Raw genomic sequence first — 25,181 nt, 5'->3', positions numbered from 1 at the left:
TGGTTTAAGCATTCATCTAGAGTTGTATCCAGGATAGATATCTGGCTGACTAATCTATAGCTCTTAGATTCTACTTTTTTCCTTCTTGAAATCAGAACATGTGCCAATGTCTGGTCTTTGGTAGGTCCATGTTTTCTCAAAGCTCACTGGGTATGTTTCTGTGATGATGTCCCTGAATTCTTTTAGTCCTGGGTCAGAATTTCTCTGACCTCATTTGGTGACATGAACTCATTTGAAGTGGCTAGGGGTTCTCGCTCTGTCTCTGTGTCTCTTGGGCTTCAGTTCCTCCTAAATTATGCTACCACTGTCCAATCTGAAGATCATTTTCTTTAGTAGAGATGAAGGCTGAACATTTGAGCTGGTAATTCTGCCCTGTCTGCCCTCTTATCTGTTACCATTGTGCCCTAACGAGTGGGTCTGTCCCTGCCTGACTTTCTTGCCCAGGTTGGTTTGTTTGTTTGAAGCACGCCTTTTTGCTGTCCTTAGCATATTTACAGGTTCATCTTTGACCCCAAGAAAATAGTTCATTTTATAACCATGTATAGCTCTTTACACATTTTTCCTTCATGCCCACGTTTGCTCTCCAACTTTCTTTAGCGCGTAGGTCTCTCAAGTGGTGAGAGTTCCCAGAAGGCATGCTGTCCACTGCATGGACCCTTAGACATGCTGTGGGGACCACAGGAGGCCCAGGCGCCACTGGCTGCATCCTGCAGACTCCAGTGAGGGCGTGCTCTGTCTCTGGCGTGTCCTCCATCCTTAAGGGCCCTTCCTTGCCCTCTGTGTGACATCTTTTCCCCATGAGCTAGATTTCCCCGGTCCTGGGAATTGTGAGTGTCTTGAAGGTATGTTAGAGTCCTCTCCCATTTCCTCCCATTGTTTATTTAGTTGAATCATTTCTCTTTTGCCATAATATGTAACAGTTGTATATGAGTCTTATCCTTTTGGGGACATTTTGAGGTCTTCATGCTATTATCCATCATACTGAAGAGAACAGGGCAAGGAGAGAATCTGGATGGGGAGCTGAGACCCTTCCTCTAGTCAGCCAAGATTCAAGACCCTTTGGCCTGGAAATGTCTGTCATTTACCAGCTACAAACCCACCTGCCTGTACTACCTTTCCTGCCCTCAGCCTCTACTTGTACCCAGGGAAATGGGGAGAGGCCATCTCGAATATTTTGGGTAAAGTCCAGATATTTATGTCCACCACCTTGCCCTGGTTTTTCATGTCTGACATATAGTAGAGTTTTCAATACATGCTATTGTCTTATTCCCTTTCTTATTTCCTGTTTAAATGAAATGAAGTCAGTTTGGTGTGATTTATTTTCAATAAGCTGACGCAGGCTCTTTTCATTTGCAAGTGTTCACAAATAACTCTGTTATTTCTCTTCAGAAACTTGACTGGGGCCTGTGTCATGCTCACCGGTTTGCAACCACGACTTCAGTTTGTAGGAAAGACCTGTTCCCTTTTTAGGACATAGGAGGGTATTTGTGTTTCCAGTTTCTTGACATATCTTCTATTCTCCCAAATTCTTCAAAGACACCACAGCAATTTCCCAATCTCATTTCCACGTTCCTTCAGTATAATATGTGAATTAAAGCCAATTTATTACCCCGGATTGCCTCATTTATTTCAAAATAGGCTGTATACAAAGGAAGCTCTATTCCCTTAGCAAGGGCTAACTCAAGTTTTAAAGCCCATTCTAGAGAAATACAGATTTATCTAGTTTGTTTTAGCTATCAAAAACCTTTCTTTTTAAAAAAAAGAAAAAAAAAAAAAAGAAGTAGGCCTTTGGCTCTTGCTGGAGGATGAGAAAAACAGCCCCAAAATGGAAAAGCTAAATGAGAGAGGAGAAAAAAACTCTGATTTTGAGTTTTTAGAGTATGTGAACTGTTACTTTTTTCCTGAACTGCTCCCCTAAGGAACAAGAGAAGTGTGGTGCCTGGTCCAGGCAGGTACCTGGAGAGGATTTCTAAGGGAAAATATAGATCTATAAAAAGCTATGAGTTTCTTACATTTGTCAGAAAATGCTTACAGGTTGTCTGATATTTTTCTGATAGTTTGGAAAGTTCTGTGGACGTCTTGGTCTTTATGTCCGCCCATTTATTTTCTCTTTAGTGTCTTCTACCCTCTTAGGATGATAAGAAGAAGAAGAAAAAAGAAAACCAAAAAAAAACCACAAAAAAACAATGAAACAAAACCCCAAACAAGACTGACTCTGAAGCTGACTGTTGAATAACATTACTAGAACTGATTGACAGATTCCACTGCCCCCCCAACACACACACAGGAGGAAAATGGGAGACAGCTCCTCCCTCTTCTTAAAGACTATCCAGGAAAATTCTAAGATGTTATTAGAATACAGTGATGTCTTCAGGTGCCAGGAGAAGTTGGGGAAATAAATGAAAATTTATTGAGCATATATCACTACTTGCCACAGCTTTGATGGGCTTTTGAAAATACATGATAGTGATTTCCTTGTATCTTGAGAACAGTCCTTCAAGGTATGGGTATTACGCCCATTTTAAACATGAGCAAACTGAGGCATGAATGGGTTAAGGGACTTGTTCAGGAACACTCAGATGGGGTCAGACAGAATCAAGATCCAGCTCTTCTTTTTGCAACCAGACCTTTTCTCTGAATATTGAACTGATAAACCTCATATATGACGATGAGATCAGTCATGTGTACAGGTGACTCAGGGCTTGTCTGTGAACATCTCACATTCCAAGGTGACTTTTGCGTCACCTCAGGAAGGCAGGACTGGAATGAGATGGCGAGTAGGAGACTGACCTGTAATGTGCCGATTGGTCTTACTGGTAAAGACCGCTGACAGGGCTGGCCGGCCTGGAGCTTAGACAGGAGGAGAAGAGGAAGGTGTGTTGTGTCTGCTCTCCTTGGACCAGGAGGGGTGTGAGCAGCCTGGGGAAGGAAGTCTTCTGTCTGCCTGGTGGGCAAGCGGCTCTGTGTTGTAGAAATGTTTGCTCCCTGATTGTGGTGGTGTCAGCAGCTGTGACATCGAGGCTGTGCTGAGAGAAGGAGGTGTGGACAGCGGCTCAGAGCACAGGCTCTCTAGGGGACCACCTTGCAAGGAAGAGCTCGGTCACATTCCCCAGCTGATAGAGCCCAGGCTTGAGAGGCACACTTGGGCTGCAAAGTGGGTGGAGGCAGCTTTGCACGCGAGCCCTCTTGAGCACTGTTCTGCCTGCTTCAAACCTTGTCCCCCTGCACACCTGAGCAGTAGGTTCCTTTCTGAGGGATAGTTGACTGTACAGACCGGTTCACGTAGGTGACGTGAATTCCATGGAGTGAGGCAATGACTCAACCCCGCTGGCTGATGTTGCCTGCTGGGGGTGCGGTGCCTCACGGACGCACACTCACCATCCCTCATGGACGCACACTCACCACCCCCGTTGTCCCACACGGACGCACACTCACCTACCCTGTCATCCATCACAGATGCACACTCACCTCCCCCGTCGTCCCTCACGGACGCACACTCACCTCCCTGTCGTCCCTCATGGACACACACTCACCTCCCCCGTCGTCCCTCACTGATGCACACTCACCTCCCCCGTCATCCCTCACGGACACACACTCACCTCCCCCGTCGTCCCTCACTGATGCACACTCACCTCCCCCGTCATCCTTCACGGACACACACTCACCTCCCCCGTCATCCCTCACGGACGCACACTCACCTCCCCCGTCATCCCTCATGGACACACACTAACCCCCCCCCCCCCCGTCGTCTCTCACTGATGCACACTCACCTCCCCCGTCATCCCTCATGGACACACACTCACCTCCCCCGTCGTCCCTCACTGATGCACACTCACCTCCCCCGTCATCCCTCACGGACACACACTCACCTCCCCCGTCATCCCTCACGGACGCACACTCACCTCCCCCGTCATCCCTCATGGACACACACTAACCCCTCCCCCCCCCGGCGTCCCTCACTGATGCACACTCACCTCCCCCGTCATCCCTCATGGACACACACTCACCTCCCCCGTCGTCCCTCACTGATGCACACTCACCTCCCGCGTCATCCCTCACGGACACACACTCACCTCCACCGTCATCCCTCACGGACGCACACTCACCTCCCCCGTCATCCCTCATGGACACACATTAACCCCCCCCCCCCCCGTCGTCCCTCACGGAGGCACACTCACTGTCCCTCACTGATGCACATTCACCTCCCAGGTGAGTGTGGCTTTGGACTACCTGAGTGACTTACGCCTGATTGGTTCAGGTGACCTCGCTGGGTGCTGGTCTGTGCCCAGCTGTGATATCTAAGAGTGTGTTGCCACCTTAGTCTGGATTCTCGCCCTCAGGGGAGCAGCAGCACCTCCGGCTCTTTGTCTCCTGGGCAGATGGCCCTGACCTGGGAGTTTCCATAATATCTATCTGGTGGTAGTGACTGGTGGAGACACTGGCATCTAATTTTAATAATTTACAAATCATGTAAGAGGCCACTTTGGGAACCAAAGCTTTCAGAGGAGTTTTGTTGCTCTCCACAGCATGGAAACCTCCTAGTATGACCAAAGCACACTTCAGACATGTGAGCATCAAAGTGCCCGGGGAGACAGGCTCAGCAGCAGAAGCCACTACCAAAGGCACAAGAGACGTGGTTCTTTATAATTAGTTTGTGCTGTTGGAATGTCAATGATACTTGGAAACAGTGTGCTCTCTTAAAGCACCCTAAGTACTCCCACTGTAATCTTCATGTAGTATTAATTTTAGGTGCATGAAGGTTAACTCCAGTCCAGCCTCTGCCTAGTTATCAACTCCAAATGCTAATGGCGTTTTTTTTTTTTTTTTTTTTTTGAGAGCCCACTGGCCCATGTGGGAATCGAACCGGCAGCCTTCGGAGTTAGGAGCGTGGAGCTCTAACCACCTGAGCTACCGGGCCGGCCCGCTAATGGCGTTTGAATCAATCAGAAGGATTTGAGCTTTCTGGACGCAGTCACGGCCTTGTATGACTTGGAGGCTGTATAGGGTATCTCTGAGTGAATTGAGACTAGAGAAGTGTTTTGAAAGGAGAACCCTCAAGTGTAGGCAAAAGACAATCATATTACAAAGTTTCCTCCCATGTCAGACCCAGTTAAGTTACAGGTCACTCTGAGCCCTTCACCCCCCATCACACACCAGAACTAAGTGCCCGTCTTTATCACACAGGGATCATATAATGCTGATTTCTTTCTTATTCCCAGAGTTCCAATACTGGAACGTGGAAAAAATACTGAACTTCCTCTCGTTTTCTAGTAGGGCCATTGGGCAGGACATTTGCAGTGCTATAATTGTATCATTTTTAAGGTCAGGCGTTGCAAGTGGCACAAACCTTTGATGTGGGCTTAAATTCTGAGTATTATAAACATTTAGTGCAAAGTAGGGACCTTCTTGAAAGATGCTCCAGTCTCTGGGATACTGCTTATGTGTGAAGGGCTGACAATTTGGGATCGTTTTTTAATAAACCCATCTCACGGTGGGCATGCAAAGCTGGGCATTTAGAAAGCCAGGAAAATAAGCTCATGCATAAAATATGGCATTAAAGAGCTAACTGAGAACTTTGTGGACGGACCAGCATGAGCAAAGCTGTCTTTGTTAGTTGTGGAAGTGAGAGCTGGCGGCTGCACTTTGCTGTAAAAAGCAGGAGCAGAAATGTAAGTTGTTTAGTTGTTTTGAAATAACAGCCCTAGAGAGGGCTCCTTCTGGTTCATCCATATTTTATTAGGGCAGCAGTTAAAAAATTCATTAGCGACACCCATCTGTAGCTAGCAGCACTCTTGAGGGGGGTTCAGATGGCGATCGGATTTTTGAGTAGCGCTTTACATGGAAAGAAAAAGACAATCATTTATGAGAATTAATAGCACCGTGGAGAGGCTGTTCAGTGATTTCGGAGCAAACCCTTTCCCGTGGTTTATGAATTTCCTGTTGCCAAACAGCTCAGCTACCTGCTTCAACTGGAGGAAGGAGCTCGAGGCATAAAGAGGAAAGAGAAGAGAACAGAAAATTGGGTCAGAGAGTTGGGCAGGGGTTAGTCCACAGAACATGGGTTGTGTCATGTGACACGATGCTGGATGCCGTGTGTACCCGTATGTGTGGTATGTGTGTATGTACACACATGCATGTATGTGTGTATATGTGTGCGTAATGTGTTATGTGTATATGTGTATGTGAGTGCTGCGAGTGCACGTGTGTATGTGTGTAGTGTGTATATGTGTGTACCATATTTTGTCATGTATAATGCGCACTTTTTTGTTCAAATTTGTGAGGAAAAAATAAGGATGCGTATTATACATGGTAGTACTAATTCCATATCTATATAAATGTTTTTAATTATATTTATGCTTATGAGTTAAAAGTGTAACTCTAGAAATCAATAATGATATTGATATGCAAAATAATACCCTGGAATATGACAATCAGTTCTGTTGAACTTACGACCAACTTGCAATGAGGAAGAGATCTTGGCCTTCTATAATGTGTAAATATCATAAATTTGTTACCAGTACATAAAATTTCTTGTACCTTGTATCTGTTCTTGTGTTTTGTACCATAAAATGGTACAAAATTATTTGTTCCATAAAATTTCTTGTACCATAATATGTTAAAAAATAAATGCTAAAATTCCTTTATAATACCAAAAACAAGTACTTAAATGTAAACAAATAAAAATTTGAGTTAAAAATTAAAATGAAAGATTTTTCCCCCTGAAAGTTTGGGCCAAAAACGTGGGTGTGCATTATACACAGGAGTGCATTGTAAACATCAAAATATGGCATATGTATGTGTGTGTGTGTATATGTGTGTATGTGAGTGGTGAGTGCTGTGTGCATTTGTGTGGTCTGTATGTGTGTTGTATATGTATGTATGTGTGTTGTGCATGCGTGTGTATATATGTGGTGTGTGTGATGTATTTGTATAGTGTGCATATGTGTGTATGTGTGGCATGTGTATAAGCATGTATGTGTGTGGTGTAGAGATGGGTGTGTGTGCTTGTGTTTGTGTGGTGTGTATGTAGTGTGTGTATGTGGTGTGTATATGTGTGTATGTGTGTTGTGTGTGTACATGGTAAATGTGTGGTGTGTATATGGTGCATATATGTGTGGGTATGTGGTATGTGTGTGGTGTGTTTGAATGTGGGGTGTATATGTGTGATATGTGTATGTGTGTGTGGTGGTGTGTGTGGTGTGTGTGGTGAGTGTGTATGTGTGCATGTATATGTGTGTGGTGTGTGTATGTGTGTGGTGTGTTGTGTGTATTGTGTGTGTAGTGTGTATGTGTGGTGTGTATATATGTGTATATCTGTGTGTGGTTGTGTATGTGTGTGCATGTGTATGTATATATGTGTGTGTATATGTACTTGTGTGTATATGTGTGTCTGTGTGTGGTGTCTGTGTGTATATGTGTGTGTGTGGTGTATGTGATTGTGTGTATATGTGTGTGTGTGGTGTATGTGATTGTGTGTATATGTGTGTGTATGTGTGTGGTGTATATGTGTGTGTATGTGGTGTGTGTGTATGTGTGTGGTGTGTGTATATGTGTGTATGTGTGTGGTGTGTGTATATGTGTGTGTATGGTGTGTATGTGTGTGGTGTGTGTATATGTGTGTCTGTCTGTCTGTGTGTGTAGAGCCCCGTTGCCCCCTGGGAATTTCCTCAGTACCAAAATAGGCTTAGAGCCTGAGCTGAGGCTGCCCTGCTTGACCTTTGCCTTGAACTCTGCTCCAGGTGGTCATGTCCAGAAGCCTTTGGTTCAGGATATTTTTGTATTTATTCCTGAATTGAAAATAAAAACAGTTTTGAATGGTTCCTCTGTGCCAGGCATGGGACAAAGCAGTGAAATCCATGACATCGTCTGTGCCCATCAGTTCTGTGCGTTAGAGCCCCACGTTATAGACCGGGCAGTACGCCCGCTCAGCGGTACCTAAGTCACCAGCCTTCACTCAGAAGTGGCGGAGCTGGGTTTTACACGCAGGCATTGGGCCTCCAGAGCCCCTACCTTTTCCTACTGCAAAGTACAGGTTCATAAATCATGTATGCTTGTGTGTACATGTTTTTTATTTTTTTTATTTTTGGGAAATATTGGGGAACTGTGTGTTTTTCCAGGATGTCAAGTCATTTTTTTTTTTCAGTCCAGTTGTGGTGGGGGTGCAGCTCAGCTCCAAGTCAAGTCGTTTTCAATCTAGTTGTGGGGGGCGCACCTCACTGGCCCATGTGGGACTCAAAACGGTGACCTTGGTGTGATGAGCACCCTGCTCCAACCGTGGAGCCAACTGGCCATCCACCAGTGGCTCAGCTCCAAGCTCAAGCCGTTGCTTCTCACGGGACCATGTGGGAATCGAACCGTCGACCTTGAGGTTATGAGCACCATGCTCCAACCACTGAGCCAACCGGTCGCTGAATGTGTACATGTTTTTAAAGTCAGCTTTCTGTTTTGGAATACTTACAGATTCATAGGAAAGTTGCAAAGATAATAGAGTCCCTTCCCCTCGCCCAGCTTCCGCTGGCCCCACGGCTTATGTAATCCTGGTGCAATTACCACAAATCACAGAGCTGCATCGGTGCAGTGGCTAAGTCCCAGCTCTTATTCAGATGTCACCAGTTTTTCCCCAGTGTCTTTTCTTTGTTCCAGGATCCAGTGCAGGACCCTAGGCTGCAGGTCACACGCATGGGCCGTGACCCTGAGCCACCACAGTGGGCTGCCTGTCGAGCTGCTGGCCCAGCTGTCCTCCCCGCACATTAGGGAAGTGACACAGTTCCCAGCATGGCCCACCTGCTGGCCTGTCCTCCTGGGAGGTCACGCTGTGGGGCCCAGAACTCCGAAAGCGGAAACCCTGTGTGTGGGAGAAGGTTTAGAACAGACGTGTGGGGACGAATTTTAAATACCGAGCACACTTTGTCCACATGTAGTGGTTAGCAGCTAACGCCACATTGTTATTAGTTTCAGGTGTACAAAGCAACATAACAGCTAGACATTTACACCCCTCACAAAGTGACCACCCCCACCCCCAATCTACGACCCTCTGACATCATATACAGTTGTTACAATTCCATTGTAAAGCCACATTTTAAGAAAAGAAAAATGCTGGGGGAGAGAGAAGAGTCTGCAGGGGCACAGACTCTGCACTGGGGGTAGCGTCACGTTTTTGGTGCTTTTGAGTTCCAGGTGTACTAGGAGCTTCAGTAGGACTGTCCCCCAAAGCAGAGGCTCACAACCCTGCTGCCCACTGGGGTCACCTGGGGAGCTCCAAGAGGTGCCCTGGCAGAGTCCCCCTCCCCGGCATTGCGACCTCATCCGTCTGGGGGATGGCCTGGGCTTCGGAACTTTTAAAAGAACCCGATGACTCTAACGTGCAGCCACCTTTGGGAACCACTTGCTCTACTCTCACCGTTACAGCTGAGCTAAAGCTTACGGCAAAGGTGCCACGTCCTACACATAGAAGAGCAGTGCTGGGTGCCTCCGGGTTACCTGGGGTGTGACTGCTGTCGCACAAATGGCGTCCTCGGGGCACTTCTGGTCACTTCTTTCCCAATCCCTTCTCTTGCAGAATGCCTCCTAAGGCTTTCTGGCGTGCACACCACATGCTTCCAGTCTTCTCTCCGGGGCCCCCACCTGTAAGCCACCAAGGCTGCTCAAGCTGTCCTCTGCCTCTGTCCCCACAACTGCATCACCCTACTGGAGTCCCAGCCGCTCTGGACTTCCTCGGCTGTCACACCCCCACTGCTGTGTACTTGCGGTGACCTCAGCCTCCTCTGTGAGGAGGCACCTCCTCCTGTCAGTCCCACCCCAGGGTCAGCTCCTTCAGGAGGCCTTCTCCTGCCGCCTGTGGTGGGATCGCTGGCGGTGGTCCGCATCAGCGTGCTGACTTATCTGCCCTTTCCACGGAGCTGTGAGCTTCAAAACATGGTCACAGAGTAGCTCACGGTTATAAAAATTATATTGCTATGCACAGGCTTGCATATACTGTTTGAGAATGGTAATATAACCAGCACCCATAGAACAGCTTAAGAAATGGAAGGTTACCCCCTCAATCCCTTGGGGCACCCCCCTCAGTTTATACTGTTTATCATTCTTTTGCTTTCTTTCACACGTTTAGCACTCTCTCTCGTGTGTTCCAAGCAGAACAACCTTTCCACTCTCGCTGACTGAGGGCTGGCCCTGTAGCCAGTTAAATCACAGTTCAGTGTGAGATTTGTCCCTTCTGACCGTGAGGCTTTTGTATGTCTGCAGCCAGGGAGTCACAGCTCTTGCGTTTGGGTGACCAGGAGTCTGATGGGGGACAGACAGAGCAACAGAGCGCTGCTTTCACGGCACTCTGGTGGCCGCTGAGAAGGCCTGTCCTGCAGGTCTGTTGGCGTCCACACCTGTAGTGCACGCTGCTTTGACGAGGGCGGAAAGTCCAGCTCAGTTTGGTGAAGTGGCTCTGCTTGCCAAGAGCAGCTGGTGACAGTCACGTCCAGGACAGTCTGCTTCTCGATGGGATGGAATGTGCTGGTTTGTGAAGGGCAGCCGTCAGCAGGCCCAGTGCGGGCTCCTAGGCGATGGCTTTCCGGGCCTCTGGTAGGCGACTTGAAGGGGAGTAGGAAGGATGCTTGTCTGTGTAAGATTCTCTCTTTCCATGTGTATAGCTATACTCTGTGTAAATGTGTATGTACATGCACACTTACATTTGTATTTGTATTACCCTTGGGTGCATACATGCGTGCGTGCGCGCGCGCACACACACACACACACACACACACACTCACATCCAGGCTGTTTCATACTCACAGAAGGGCTGTGGAAAATGCACTTCCTGTTGGACTTCCAATTTCAGGCCAGACTTAGGCTTAGGTTGTTGAGGGTGCTGCTGCCTTGTGTTGGTGTGGGCATTTTGTGTGGACGAGTGTGTAATAGTGGAAGACAGTGAGTAAAAACAAAGGTATTGCAGACTAAGCCATGTGTAAAGAGACGTGGGCATCTTGGTAATGAGTTAGGATGACTTTGGAAGGGGTTCTTTGTAGAAAGCCTAACTGAGAATCTCACTCGTCTGGCCCCAAAGTATTTATGTCTAAATATTGCTTGGGGAAGGAGGGTGGAGGGTGGGAGGAGTGTCCAGGTGCTTTTCTGGGGTGGCACATAAACTCTGGAGCTTGTGGGGTCTTCTGCTCTGCTGAAGGGCAAAGAACGGTCAGGTTGACAAACTGAGCTGATTAAGTTACCCCCTTCGTTTCAGTTCAAGTTGATTCTCCTTCCTCTGTGATTGGAGTGGCACTTCCCATCCTGGGACACTTTTTGTATGCGTGACTTTCATCCCTGCTACAGCGCCAGCATTTGGGGGCCGGGGTGCTGGGCTGCTCCTGTCTGCAGCCCCACACAGCAGCCAGTGTTGAGTGAGGTGCCGCTTTCCTGCAGTGGGCCGCGCAGTTAGAAGGGGAACAAGTCTAGGTTGATTCTCCTGCTCCAGCACTTGCCTTGCTCACTGGATGCCGTTATGACGACCGAAGGCAGCTCTGATTCCTCAGGTGCTGTCCGGACTCCAGAAGAAGTGAACCTGAGCTACTAGAGAGTTCGTGCTCACTGTATGTTTTCTGATTCTGAAAACAAGTTAACCCATAGAGATGTGTGGTTTCTTTTTGACTTGACATCTTTGGTTAATCTGCATGTTTTGTAAAAGTCTTATGCCCCAATCATGCCAAGCAGGAGTAAAGCTCCTTCTGTGAAAAGAATAGACTCACTTGTGTTTCCACTGTACGTTCATATTGTCATGCTTAGGGAAGTCATTCTGGGCTTGTTCTCCTCTATCCTCTGCGTCGTCAGCAGTGGCCTCCGGGTCCCTGTAGCTCCCTGAGGGTGCAGACAGGCTTTCCTCGGGTCTTAGACTCTGAGATATGGGCAGCCAGGAGACTAGCCCCAGTCCACGGGAGAATTTTGTGTAGATTTTAACTTGGGGTCTAGTTTTAAGCTTTTCCAAGTAAATTCATGAGTAGCATGTTTTGTTAAATTGCATGTTTTGGATTTCCTGTTTGAAAATGAATATTGTCTGTCCAGTGCGTGTAGTAGGACTTTGGGGGGGATTATGAGGACCTCAGGAAGCTTCTATGGCATAAGTTGGGAACAATTTATGTACACCCAGGAAAATAACTAAGTGCTGGCTGTTAATAAACAGGGGAAAGGAGCGATGTGGGTCATTGGTGAAGCCCCGTGGACGAGGTGATCAGGACGAGGTAGCTGCCGGGGGCGGGAATCGGGGCCGAAGATGGAACGGATTTGGGTGGGTGAAGGGGGAGCAGTAGGGGCAGGACAGACAGGGTCGGGCTGACCTGGCTGCTTCACATCGGCGTCCCCGAGTTTCCCAGCACTCAGGTCAGCAGGTGTCCTGGCACCTCACCCCAGTGTGCACAGGCCCTTGGCTCCTGGCAGCATCCTAAGCCCCTCTCTCACTTCCCTTCCGTCGCAGAGTTCACTGGGCCTGATGGGGGTGGAGGCGGGGTCCTACCTAACCGGGGACCAGCAGGTCTGCACGATGGAGAGGAAGTCAGTGCCTGCCCCGCCTCCCTCGAATATGTCGTGGAGAGGAGGGCTGTGCGGGTGGAGAAAGCCAGGTGAGCCGTGAGGGTGGAGAAGGCCAGGTGAGGCTCTCTTTCTCAGCCTTTCCAGGGCCAGATGGGCAGAAGCAAACCATGTCTTCGTTTTACAAAGATCAGAGGGCACAGTTAGCTTCCCCGGGCCAACTCTCGGAGCCAGCCTGCACTCTGGCCGTCCCTTGCCTTGCCACCCTCCCTCACCCTCTTCCCTTCCCCCAGCAGTTAGGTGTCAGGAAGAAATCTTTCTCTCCAAGGTCTGACTTCATCAGAACCCTTCTTACTACATGGCGCCAGGGCAGGGCTTGGATTTTAAACAAACCCGCAAGGCAGGATTTCACACAGGACATTAAGTGATAATTGATTCTGATCAGAGGTGACTTCATGAGCTTCCTCAAAAAATAAAAATTAAAAAAAGAAAAGGGGGACTTTGGTTATGGGGAACTGGCGTCTCCCTAGAGGTTTCAGAACCTAACGTGGGTTTTATCTAACCCTTCCAGCCCATTCCAGAAGTGCCCTCCAGACCTGGCTGTCAGCCCCTCTGCCCTCTCCTGAGGGTTGGGATGGATAGTGTGTGACAGTGTGCTTCTCAGGCCACCTCTGGGAAGGCACGCGCCAGGATGTCTGAGCGCTCAGGTGGGTGCAGGAGCCTGGCCATCTGCAGCCCGACCCTTCCCTCTCTCCCCACATCTGGCGCCCACTTTCCTCATGTCTGGGCTTCTTGCTGGTGGCACACGCAGCACTTTGGCCCACGGGCATCTTACTAGAACCCCAGTAGGACCACGGGTTCCCATGGAAACTGCTTTGTGCAGTGACTGGAAGCCTCCCAGGGGTTTCAGAACCCTTGATGGAGCGGTTTTAGAAAAGGCTACACAGGCCGAAGTGCCCACAAACATTTGAAAAGAAATGAAATTCCAAACAAATTATTTTCCACTGAGCATCACTCTTTTAACTTTGGAAGGGTTATTTGGGTCACTGGTATTTGCACCAAAAAGCAATTTAAAAGATAATATAGATTTCACAGGACTCTTTTCTCAAGATAGGAAATTGCTGAATTGTTTTCTTTTGGTAACTGAAGTCAGAATTCAGTGTTCTCTCCACTTCCTTTTGGATTCATTGTTTTTTAAAAAATATTTTGCCAGTTTTATGGGGCATAGGAGAGTCCTTCTCAGCCTCCCTCCGTCCCCATCGCCCCTCCAGCTCCTGTGGCTCTGTGCAGACTGTTCTTGTGATCAGAACCCTGACATCCTCAGATGATGAAACCCCAGAGGGAAAGCACAGGGTCTCCTTCGGACCAGAGAGCATGGTGATCCAATTTGGTCTATTAAAATTAAAAAAACATTTAATTGTAGTAAAATACATATATCATAGAATTTATCATTTCTAAGCGTATGTTCAGTGGCATTGAGTACATTCACATTTGTTATACCACCATCCCCACCACCATCTCCAGAACTTTATCTTCCCAGACTGACACTCTGTCCCCATTAAACACTCATTCCGCTCCCCCTCAACCTCCCTGCCACCCCACCCCCAGCCCCTGGCACCCACCTTCTCCTCTCTGTCTCCCTGTGACTGTGACTCCTCTAGGGACCTCATATGAGTGGAATCACACAGTAGTGGTCCTTCTGTCACCTGGACCTCCAGGTCCATCTGTGTCAGAATGTTCTTCCTCGTTAAGGCTGAGTAATGTCCCCTTGTTTGGATGGACCATGTTTTATTTTGTTTTGATCATAGCCATCTTAATGGGTGTTCCAGTTTGGCTTATTAATGCTTCCTTCTGTACATTTTCATCATGGCCTTTTCTACTGATTCTAGCTCTTCATGACATCTGTCCTGAAGATAAACAGAAAAATAAATCTTTTTTTTGACTTCTTGTCGTTTCAAGTTTTCATCCTAAGTGGTATACTTGTGGGCAGAGGATATAGAATGAGTATGTCATCTGCAGCCAGATAGGCCTCAGTCTTCCCTCCCTCCCATTTACCCACCCATCTGCCCACCCATCTGCCCACCCACCCATCAGCCCTCCGATGGTCTATCTATCCATCCATCCATCCATCCATCCATCCATCCATCCATCCACCCACCTACCCATCCATCTATCCACCCACCCACCCATCTGCTCACCTGCCTGCCTGTCTATCCAACCTCCCACCTGTCCATCCGTCTACCCATCCACCCATCCACCCATCCACCCATGCACTTGTCCATCCATCTGTCCACCCATTTATCCATCTACCCACCCATCTACTGACCCATCCATCCATTCATCCATCCACCACCCACATACCCACCCACCCATCCATCCACCCACCCATCTCTCCGTCCATGCAGCTATTCATTCATTCACCTTTTATTAAACAAATTGAATGTAGGACATTGTGCTGGTTTATTGTTCAGTAATGAGCAAAATGGGTCTTGGAAAACTGTGAACTGGGAGTTCTGTGGAAAACTAAAACCGCCTGAACTTTCATTCCATCATTCATAAAGTAAAAATGGTATCGAGCTCCTGGGGTTGTAGGGTTAATGCCTCCCTCCTTTCCTTCATCCTGACTTCCTGTCCCACCCCTGGTAGCCTGCGTTCCCTCTCGTCCCTTCACGGCAGGCTTCCAGAACTCTGTGCACTGGGTGGGATTAGCCCTTCCTGGGTCCCTGCAGTTGGCGCACCCAGTTGGCAAGAGCAGGCCAATGGGTGAACACATCTTGGGCTCCCTTGTCCGCAGATACTCACGTTCAGGGAGCAGGTGGCTCCTGTGTCCTGGTGCTCATTTCCCAGGGGTGATCGGTGACACCATTCCAGAGACTGGTGTGTGCCATGACCATAACTGTGGGACCCTAGGCTCCTAGTCTCTCTGCTGTGACAAAGCTCCTGGAACCCGCCGTGCTCTGGGAGGCATGGCAGGAGGTGCTGGCCTGGAGCAAGCTCTGTGCCCTGCCTGGCCCCAGGCCGTGGATACCAGCCGCTGTGGTTACCGCTGTGCCTTCCATCTCACTGACTGGCAGTGCGGCTGGGCCCAGGGGAGGGCACCGCCTGCAGTGCGGTCAGGAGACGTCGGCGCTGGTCCCTGTGCTACTTGCAGGTGTTTCCGGAATGTCAGCTTCTCTGAGCCTCAGTTTCCTTAACTTTCAAAGGGAAGTTATTTTCCTGGTCTGGTTGATTCATATGATTTTGTAGAGAGCGAAAGAAACTAATGTAGATGAAGACACAGGTGCCTGTGAGAAGCCAGGTGTCTGTGCAGAGTAAAAATAATAGGCAGCACTTCTGTCACACTTGTTGCGTACGTGTGTCAGGCACTATTCTCAGTGGTCTCTGTGTAGTAACTCGTTTAGTTTAATGCTCACATGACCCTACCCCATGAGAGGGGTACTGTTACTACCTGCATTTTACTGATAAGCAGACTGAGGCACAGAGAGGTTAAGTAACTTGCGGAAGGTCACACAACCAGCAATGGCACAGGCAGAGTTTGAACCAGGCAATGAGGTGCCAGAGCCTATGCTCTCAATGGCTATACTCTCCTGCCTCTGTGAGGTGTCAGCATGTTTTATGGTTTCTGTTCCTCTTACATAGCTGGGACGGGAGCACAGCCCCTGGTTAGGAGAACACATGAAGCAGGGCCTCATGTCACCCACTGTGTGAGAGGAACTGATGGGCATAAATTGTGTCACAGCCAGCTTTTTATGGCCCGCGGGCGTGCAAGGTCATGGACAGCTCAGATAACAAAAAGTCATGTATTGTTCGATGACCAGCTAGAATAAGTGGCTGTGTCTCATTTTGAGGGGTGTGCTGGTGTTTGGTTTCAAGTTATTTGCTTTCCAGGCCGACCTGATGAAAGTGCTGAGGTGCCTGAAAGACCGACAGGCAGAAGCTGGAGGGGTCTGCGGAGCGGCTGCGGTTGTGTCCTGTGTACGTGCCGACGTGCAGGCGGAGCTCCTAGCAGGGCCGGCTGCGCTGCTAGACAGCGGAGCTGGCACCAGTGTGCTTTCTACACGGTTCAGCAAACACTTCGCAGGCATTCTCAGGGTTTTCGTGCCTGCGTGGCCCGTGACCCCTGAACCAACGTCTCTGGTGCCCCGGGAGATGACCTGTCAACCTTGGGATGTTCTCCAAACGCAGATGCTGCGGAGCCCACGAGACCTGTGTGTTTAATATGCTGTTTTTTCCTTCCCAGGCAGCCAGGATTGCCTGTCCCCTGCAGTGTCTTTTCGAAAGAGGCGGCTGGCACGGAGGCCGGGCTACATGAGAAGCGAAGCTGGGCCCCAGATCGGGTTCCTCTCCCCTGCCGTGGGCACGCCGTCCTGGGCGCAGGGGCGGGAGAGCAGTGAGCTGTCCCACCACTCCGAGGCCAGGGCCGGAGGGCGCGGCCTTGACCCTGGAGACCAGCGGCGAGACCCTGCTCCCAGGGGCACAGCAGCCTCTGCTCTGACCTGTGTAGGTCACCTGACCTTGGTGGCAGAGACCTCAGCGTGCTTTGGGGTTCAGTGCAGAGCTGCCACCAAACTGCCTCACAGGCTGACAAGGTCGTGTGGCCCTGGGGACGCTGGGTGTCACGGGGAGCTCCCGCCCATGGACAGTTCTGAGGCCGCGGGCCGTCTCCGGGATGCAGCCGGAGACGAAGGAGCAAGGTGCTCCTGGACAAGAGGTTGTCTGGCCCCAGAGGAGGTGAGTGGCACCAGCTGCAACCTTGGAAGTGGCCCCAAGGCACCCTCCACCCCTGCCGACTCTCAGGCGGCCTTCACCTCCAGCTTTAGCTTCATCCAGCTCTCGATGAGATCTGCTGGGGAACGCGGAGAAGCAGAAGGCTGCCCCCCATCCAGAGAGGCCGAGGACATGGCTGCCAGTTTGGACAGGCCCCGCGAGGACCCTCGACTTCTCTCTCCCCCCTTCAGTCTCAAGGCTGCTCAGGGCCTGGCAGACTCTGCCCAGACCGCAGAGGGCAGCCCCAGGCCGGAGTGGGAGACGCTTTCCACGTGGGACACAGACGCTGCCTCCTCCCGCTTCCCGGACCCCTCGTGGTTCGAGGGGGCTCCTCTCCGCTGGGACACGCTGCTTAGGAAATGTGAGCCTGTGCTGCTGGACTGCCTGCAGACCAACCGCAGGCAGCTGCAGGTCAGTGTCCCCCGCATCTGGGGCCGGGCGTGTCACACACTCAGATTAGCTGTGGGCAGAGGGCAGGAAATGAGTGGCCCTGGGGTTACCGACCTCCCCGTAGAAGCTGCAGCAGCTCCTCTGTGGCTGCACTTTTGTTTCTGCTCCTTCAGTCTGAGCAGTCGAGCCTCGTTTTCATCTCCTGCCATACAGGTGCTCAGATTTGCCCTCTGCTGGGCCACAGACTCCCCTGCCCTTCCCGCTGTGGGTCAGCGCAGCCTGGCTCTGCCTTGAAACAGGACACGGGCAGGGGAGCAGGGCAACGGAGCTGGCTGGTGTGTGGGGGTGAGATACACACAGTGGTGCCGGCGTTGGGGTCCTGCTGTGGTGGGGACTGCCCGCCAGCCTGCATTTCTGGTCCTGGAACCCCTCAGGCCCTCCGTTTCCTTATTTAAAGCGATTACATCGCACGGGATGGTCCGTGGCTCAGATGAGATGTAACTGCTTTGGAACAAGTACAATGTACTTGTACGTCAGCATCATGCCGATGCTGGCCCCCCACTTATGTGACAGCTGGGAGCAGCCACGAGTGGGCAGGCTGGTTCTGTCCCGAAAGTTCCCAGAGAAACCTGGGCAGAGACGCTTTGTGTCCAACCCATTGGAATGTGTGGCTCGTCCAAGTCAAAGACTGTGTTTTCCTTCTGTGTATGTGTGTACACGTGTACGTGTGCATGGGTGTACCTATGTACACGTAAACAGCGAAGTAGGGCACCCACTCAGGCATTTGGTGGAAGTACCTGCAAATGTGAAGGTCACGTCCATTCCCAGTACACACCTCAGTTACGTTCAGTTCTTCACCTGTGGCCTGATGTCCGGCCCTCAGGGACCTCAGCCCAGCCGTCTGGTTTATACAACAGAGAGAGAGCGAAGCTGGGCCAGGCATGAAGGTCCCTGTCCCCAGGTGAGGCGTGGGGTCCTCGAGTTAGACGTGTCCCAAACTGATGCCACTAAAAGCTGTTTTAAAGCAAAGGGCCTCATTCTTGATAAATATTTGTTGATTTGAAATAATAGAATCCATCCATTCAGTTCCTTCGAGAAACTGCAACCCTCCTCACATCTGGTCAGTCTCTAGCCCTGTGAGGCCTACAGCTGACCCTCCTTTCACGGCCACAGCCCTGGGTCAGCTGCTGGTTCACTCTCACCTGGTTTTGCAAGTGATTCTTGCCACATTTCCCTTCCTCCAGCTTGTCTTCTCCTGTTCATCCTCCGCTTGCCCAGCAGTTACCCTCTGGAGCAGTGGCGGCCAGTGGTGTTCCCTGGCTTGAAACCTCTGGTGGCTCAGTGCCCCTCGGGACAGTATCCTGCTCCTTGTCATGATGATTGAGCCCTTTCCCACCCACTCCAGTCTTCCCCGATGCCTTAGGCCTACCAGCTCGGCCATCTGGTGCTGCGTCCTGTTCCTGCAGACACCGGGCAAAGCCGTGCCTCAGGCTTTTGCTCAGTTTCCCCTCTGCCGGGCATTTCCTTCCTGTTTATCCCTTCTGGTGTTGTCCAAGGCCGCTTCCCTGTGAGACGTCTCCTACGCTGTTAGACCAAACGGACCCCTCCTTCCATTTTGTTCCCATAGCACTTTGGATGTGCCCCATTATAGCACTCACCACATCTCACTGTAATATTCTTGTGGGTCCAAGTTCCGCTTGGACCATGAGCTTCATAACTACAGGCTACTTCTCTTAGACACTTTGGGATGTCTGTTGCCTAGCATACTTTCTGGCCCTCAGCAGATGCTCTCTTCATTTTTCTGTTTAATGAAGTAATTGATCTTGTTAAGATGGACCACAGATATCTGACAGATTTCTTGGATTGACTGTCTAAGGTATAAGAAGAGGTATAAGAAGGTATAAGGGATAAGAAGAGAATCTGAGAGGCAGACACACAGAGGACAAAAGCACTAAGGGGTCCTGGTCACCAGTGCTGATGGGGCGGCTCCTTCCCCCACACCAAGCACTCCCCATCAGCAGCTGGGTGTCCTACAATTGAACTCGATCCTGGCACTGTTTACCTGGACACAGCATCAGTTTACCTGGACACCCGCAAGTTAAGGGCCCCTCCTCCCAGCCCACACAGACACCAGTGGAACGTGGACTAGTAGGGTGTGGACACAGTTTATCTGTAGTTTAAGTGTCTTTGTGGTCATGTAACACTTGGACTGGGGAAACGTGATGCCACAGTCAATGATTCGATGTCTGTCGTATGAAACTTTCACTTTGTATGATGGGTGAGATGAGAGAGCCGCCCAGGGCACAGGGTTCATAGGAAGGCAGTTGTGTTTCAGTAGGAGGAAGAGGCTCCCGGTAGCTGATGAGGGGTTCACCTGGGGAGGCCCTGCTCTTTTCATCCCGTTTGTACTGAGGCCCTAGATTGCTCGTTCGGGCTACTGGGAAGGCCTTCAGGATTGGGGCAAGCAGTGGACTAAGGCTCTTCAAAAAGACCCTGTGAAAGATTGGGACGCTAGTGTTCTGCGGCCTTTTAGGTATTGTAGTCTAATCCCTTAGAATATTAAGTAAAAACGCAAATCTCAGGAATTTGAGTTTTAGCTCCTTTTAAAATAGTCCATCCTCAGTATTCACGGGTTCTATAGTGGAGAATTGGCTTACTTGCTAAAATTTACTGGTAAGTCCAAAGTCAGGGTTGGAAATGCTTTCCTGGTCGCTTCCGGACATGCACAGAAGGGCTGAAAACCAGCCGCCCGATGGCATGTCCCAGCTGAGTTGGCGCAAGGTAATGCTCTGCCTTTTTGTTTCAGCTCTGAGCCTGTAAGTAAGTGTCCTTTTCAGTCGGGTTAGTGCCGTGCTTTTCATACTTTTTATGCCTTTTGTTGGTGATAGCACTGCTTCAAATGGCCCCGGAGCACAGCCGCAGTGCTGTCTGCTGCTTCCATGTGCAGAAAGCCTGCCATGCCCCATGTGGAGAAGACGTGTGTGTTAGAAACGCTGCGTTCAGGTGTGAGTTCAGGGTTAATGAACCAGCAGCATATATTAAATGCGGTGTCCTTTAACTGAAACGCACATGAAACAAGGTGATGTATTGGTCAGGTGACAAAAATGTTGTGTCCAGGTGCTCACAGGGAACTAACCCTGTACTTCCCCCAGGCAGTGGTTCCGTATTTGCTGACTGAGTGTTCACGGCCACTTTATAGAACAGAACTGCCATGAATGAGAGTCAACTGTGTGTTGTATGCTGTTTAGAAATAGCCACCCAGGGACATTGCCAGGGCGGGGTGGCTGAGAAACTTGTGATAAGAGGAAATGCTAACTAGGTGTGCGGGCGAGGGAAGTGGGGTGAGCCCTGCAAGGCAGCTCCCCCCCACCCCCCCAGGCTGTGGAAGCTGCAGGAAAAGGAGAGAAGCTGCCTGCCCACGTGGGTTGTCACTGCATGAGGTGTGCCCGTCAGTGGTTGTGCTTCCAGCAAAGATGGACATTCAGGGATCAATTCCGGGTCCTACAGGGATAATTGGACAAGAGGGGTGAAGTGAGGTGACCGTTGGCTGTGAATGGAGTTTTCTCTGACTTTCTCTCCTGTAGTTGTTCTGCTCCCGCTCTGGGTAAGTGCTTCATAATCTCGTCGTTTGGCTGAGGCCATGGTAATACAGCCTGTATCGCTAACACATAGGACTAAGTTACTGGTAAAATTTGCACTTGTACTGAGGAGAATTCAAGGATAAAGGGGTTGACATGACCATCCATTCGTTCTTTCATCCACTCAGAAAGTATTTGCTGAGGACACTGGCACAACACCTGGTTTTGGAGATTGTGTTAGTTACAATGGGTTAGGAACAGACAGCAACTCATTATCACAGGCTTAATGTAAGGCAATCATGTTTCCTTGCTCAGGCTTCTCCTTCTACAGAGCTGGCCGGAGACTTGGCTCCACTGAGTTACTCAGGACCCAGTTTGCACCCCCTGAATATGTGGCCTCCTCAGTCACTGAGTTAAGGGGGACACTCGGGGATCCTACAGGAGCAATTAAACGCATCAGTGCTTCATTGTGACCTCTATCACTTCCGCTCACACCCATCAGCCAGACCAGGGAGGGGAGGGAGCGCTGTTGTTCGAGTGTCCAGAGAAGTGCAGAGCTGGTCACGGCGAGCGCTGCCATTTCTGCATGGATGCAGAAGACTTCTCACCTCCAGATACTAGGGGAGAATGGAGCGCAGAATGAAATGAAGCAAAACAAAACGATCGCTGTAACACGGTGGATATAGGTACCGAGATAACTGCCTACGGCGCCATGCTTCTAGTGGCTCCGATGAAAAACCTGGCATCCTCTTGACTCTTTCTCACCCCCACACGCAATCTATTAGTAAATCCTGTTGGTTCTGTCTTCCACCAGCCCTCTTCTGACTATCTCCAGAAACAGGTCACTTGTCCATCTCCACTGCTCCCACTACAATCCACGCTCTCATTCCCTTCTTCCCGATTGTTTCCATAGCATCCTACCTCCCTCCTTCGGCGCTTCCCCACAGCAGTCAGAATGAAGCTGTTTGAATATAAGTCAGATCATGTGTCCTTTTGCTCAAACTCCCAACAGCTCCCCATGACCCTCAGAGTAAATTATGCACTTTTAAATGGTCTTCACGTCTCTAGGGTGCATTTCTCCTCGCGCCTCTGACCTCATCATCTACGATCTCCCCTTTAATCACTGCTCTCCAGACCTCGTGGCCTTCTTGCTTTGCTCTGCAACACCGGGAAGACTCTGCCCAGGGCCTTGGTGCTGGCTTTGCTCTCCTTGGAACGTTTTTTCTCCCAGGGTTCCCTCCCTACGCTTGTAAATCGTTGCTTAAATGTCACCTCAGAGAGATCTTGTTTAAAATCGCAGCGCCACCGTCTACCTGCATCCCTGATCCCCTTACTTCTACTTTTTTCTTCTTTCATAGCAATACTCACTTTTTAAGGCTCCATAAAACTTGTTAATTATCTTTATTTTTTGTCTTCCTACACAAGAATGGGAGTCCAGAGGGCGATGAATTTTGTGCTGCGTCTCAGCCAGACACCTAAGAGGCACTCGGTAGATATTTGTTAAATGGATCGTATGGGTGGAAGCAAGTGCAGGTCACAGTGGCAATACAGAGGGAGGACATTTAACACAGACTGGAGGGGGTGACACCTGGGCGAGCTGGAAGTCAGCAAAGACGGGACGAAGGTGGTTTTCAGGGAACCAGCCCAAATCCATTCACTGATAGGACAAGAATCCAGATCAGAAAATCCCTGGGCCTCCCTTCTAGGAGAAAAGTAATTGCAAATGAAATGTTGGTGATTCTCAGACAAATGATGGGACCATTGAGTCTGCATGCGGGTCAGATAAGACAAAGTCCTTTTGTGTGATGGGAAGTCTGTGAACCTTGGGACTACGTACAAGGGTTTTATGAAGTCTTTCTGTCACACTTCCCCAGGAAGCCTGCCTCTTCTCTTGGTTTCTCTTCCAGTTTTGCTCTGTTTAGCTTCATAATTTTAATGTGATTTTTAGAACAGAGACCTTTTGGTCTGGGCAGGAAATTTATATTCCTTTTTATTATGCATTTTTTTCACGCAGATAAGGGTACAGTGTGATGTTTTTGTTTAAAATAACATTCTAACTCTATTTTGTGCTCAAATTACACTTATATAACTTTTTTTGAGAAACAAATACATCTGGCTTTAGGAAAAATGTACATTTGTTGTTCTTTTTAAGAAGGAGAATAGACAAGTTCAGTTTTAAAATAGTTTCTAAATGCTCTTAGCTTTACTAACATAAGTTTGTGTGAATGCTGTTGTAATTTGGTTTTCATTTTTCCCCCTTCAAAACAACATAGGTAAACTCCTTAAGGTTAAAGCTTCAGAAACTCCAAGAAAAAGCAGTTGAGGATGATGATTATGATAAGGGTGAGTTTTATTTTGTTTATTGATTATTTGTTCTTTCCCCCAAATGTCCCATTTGTCGTTTCCTCCTTGCTCAGATCTGTCCTCTTCCCCCCACATGAATCGTGCAGCCTGTTCCTGTGCACTCGGTGACACTGGACTACTTTACAGGACGATTTTATGGGGATTTCAAAGCACTTTACGAGCATGAATCCTTTGGGTTCTAAGTATAATTTTAGTGATTGTCCAGGAACATGGACTACCTGCACATAAGCTATATTAACGCACTATCTGCCTGCCTACGGTGGTATGTCTATAGATGACCCATTCGTCAAAACGTATTTGTTGAACACCTGTCATGTGCTAGACAAGGGGGCAGGGACAGGAGAGCAAGGAGACAGTCTCTGACCTTGTGATGTCGTAAGATGAGCCCTCACAGAGCTTTGTGGCTTTTTACTGTCCAGGACGAGAGAGGAAATGGGATGGGTTTGAGAGAGGCCAGGCTGTGCCAAATGGGTCGAACGTATCAGGTTTCTGTGAGGGTGGCCCAAATACCCAAAGTAGAAAGGAGATGTAACAACATGAGACCAGAAGATGGAGGAGTTGGTCAGCAGCCAGAAAAGAATGGTTAAAATGAGGCACCCAAAATAGGAGTTGGAGCGGACACAGATGAGGATGGCGTGGTGACTGGACGCACACAAGGTAGAGTGTGTCAGAGGATGGGTGCTCTGGATGCGGACTGCAGGATGTCACACTCAGTGCTGCGGGATGTGGGGACAGAGAGCTTACGGGAACTCCCAGGCTCCGCCAGACACTGTGGACTTGATAGGTGCTCCTGGGGATGGCCAAGTTTGGCACACCTGGGATTGGCCTGGACATAGAACGTACACTTAAGGATTCTTCTGGAAGCTGCTTCATCTTGAGGCTTGGGTCTTCAACCTAATGGACCCCTATCTGAGATTCCCAGTGAATACTTCACAGACCATTGGGGTGGGGGCACTACAGGAATGGGGTGAGTGGTTCCCAGAAGGAAACAGGTTGCAAATCCTATTGTAGGAAACACCTGGAGCCAATGCTCTATGGTGTTCTTATTAGTTACACAATTGCGGTGGCCTTTAGAGAGTGATGGGCGGGGCTGGGAGGGAGGAGAGAAATTCAGGAATGGAGGAGACACTCTCTGAACTCTCCCACTCCTCTTTGTAGACAGGCCGTGTTGGCTTTAATAATGATGCCAGGTGAGCATGGGTGTGTGAGAGAGGAGGCAAGTCTGGGGCAGGGGAAGGTGCCCCCTCAACCCTGGCGCCGCTGTGGACGGAGACAGAGCGAGCAAGCCAGTCCTGGGCCAGTGCACCCTCTGACTTTTGTCTGTGAAAATCACTTAAACCTAGTTTTGCCTTGAAATTAAATCCAGTTTTAAAGCTCCTCACTATCGCACACATTTTTTTTGGTCTGCCGTTGGCTGAGTCTTGGAATTGTTTTGTTTGTGTGTTTGTTTGTTTTTACCTTTAACAACACAGCTCTTGCTGTAACACACAAGGCTATGGCGGGTGGAGAATCAGACTCTTTTTTGATCAAGACCCGGTGAACTTTCTCGACTTGGTTGTCCCCAGGGGCTTTGTTCAT

General features: G+C 49.5%; 1 protein-coding gene across 1 annotated transcript in view; it reads left to right on the top strand.

Moving 5' to 3' along the window:
- The window catches only part of DISC1 (DISC1 scaffold protein), a gene marked incomplete at both ends in the record, with an annotated part of 280,468 nt that overhangs the window by 20,100 nt on the left and 235,187 nt on the right, over positions 1-25,181 (top strand). Inside the window, 2 exons of the mRNA XM_081039321.1 lie at positions 16,745-17,682; positions 23,513-23,582. Of these exons, the coding sequence (XP_080895447.1) occupies positions 16,745-17,682; positions 23,513-23,582 (1,008 nt within the window). The remainder of the gene's footprint in view (positions 1-16,744; positions 17,683-23,512; positions 23,583-25,181) is intronic.

This window comes from Rhinolophus hipposideros (genome assembly GCF_964194185.1).
Source record: "Rhinolophus hipposideros genome assembly, chromosome: 26".
In the NCBI taxonomy this organism is placed as follows: domain Eukaryota; kingdom Metazoa; phylum Chordata; class Mammalia; order Chiroptera; family Rhinolophidae; genus Rhinolophus; species Rhinolophus hipposideros.
Note: the sequence above shows the minus strand (reverse complement) of the source record. Positions and strands in the feature narration are given on the sequence as shown.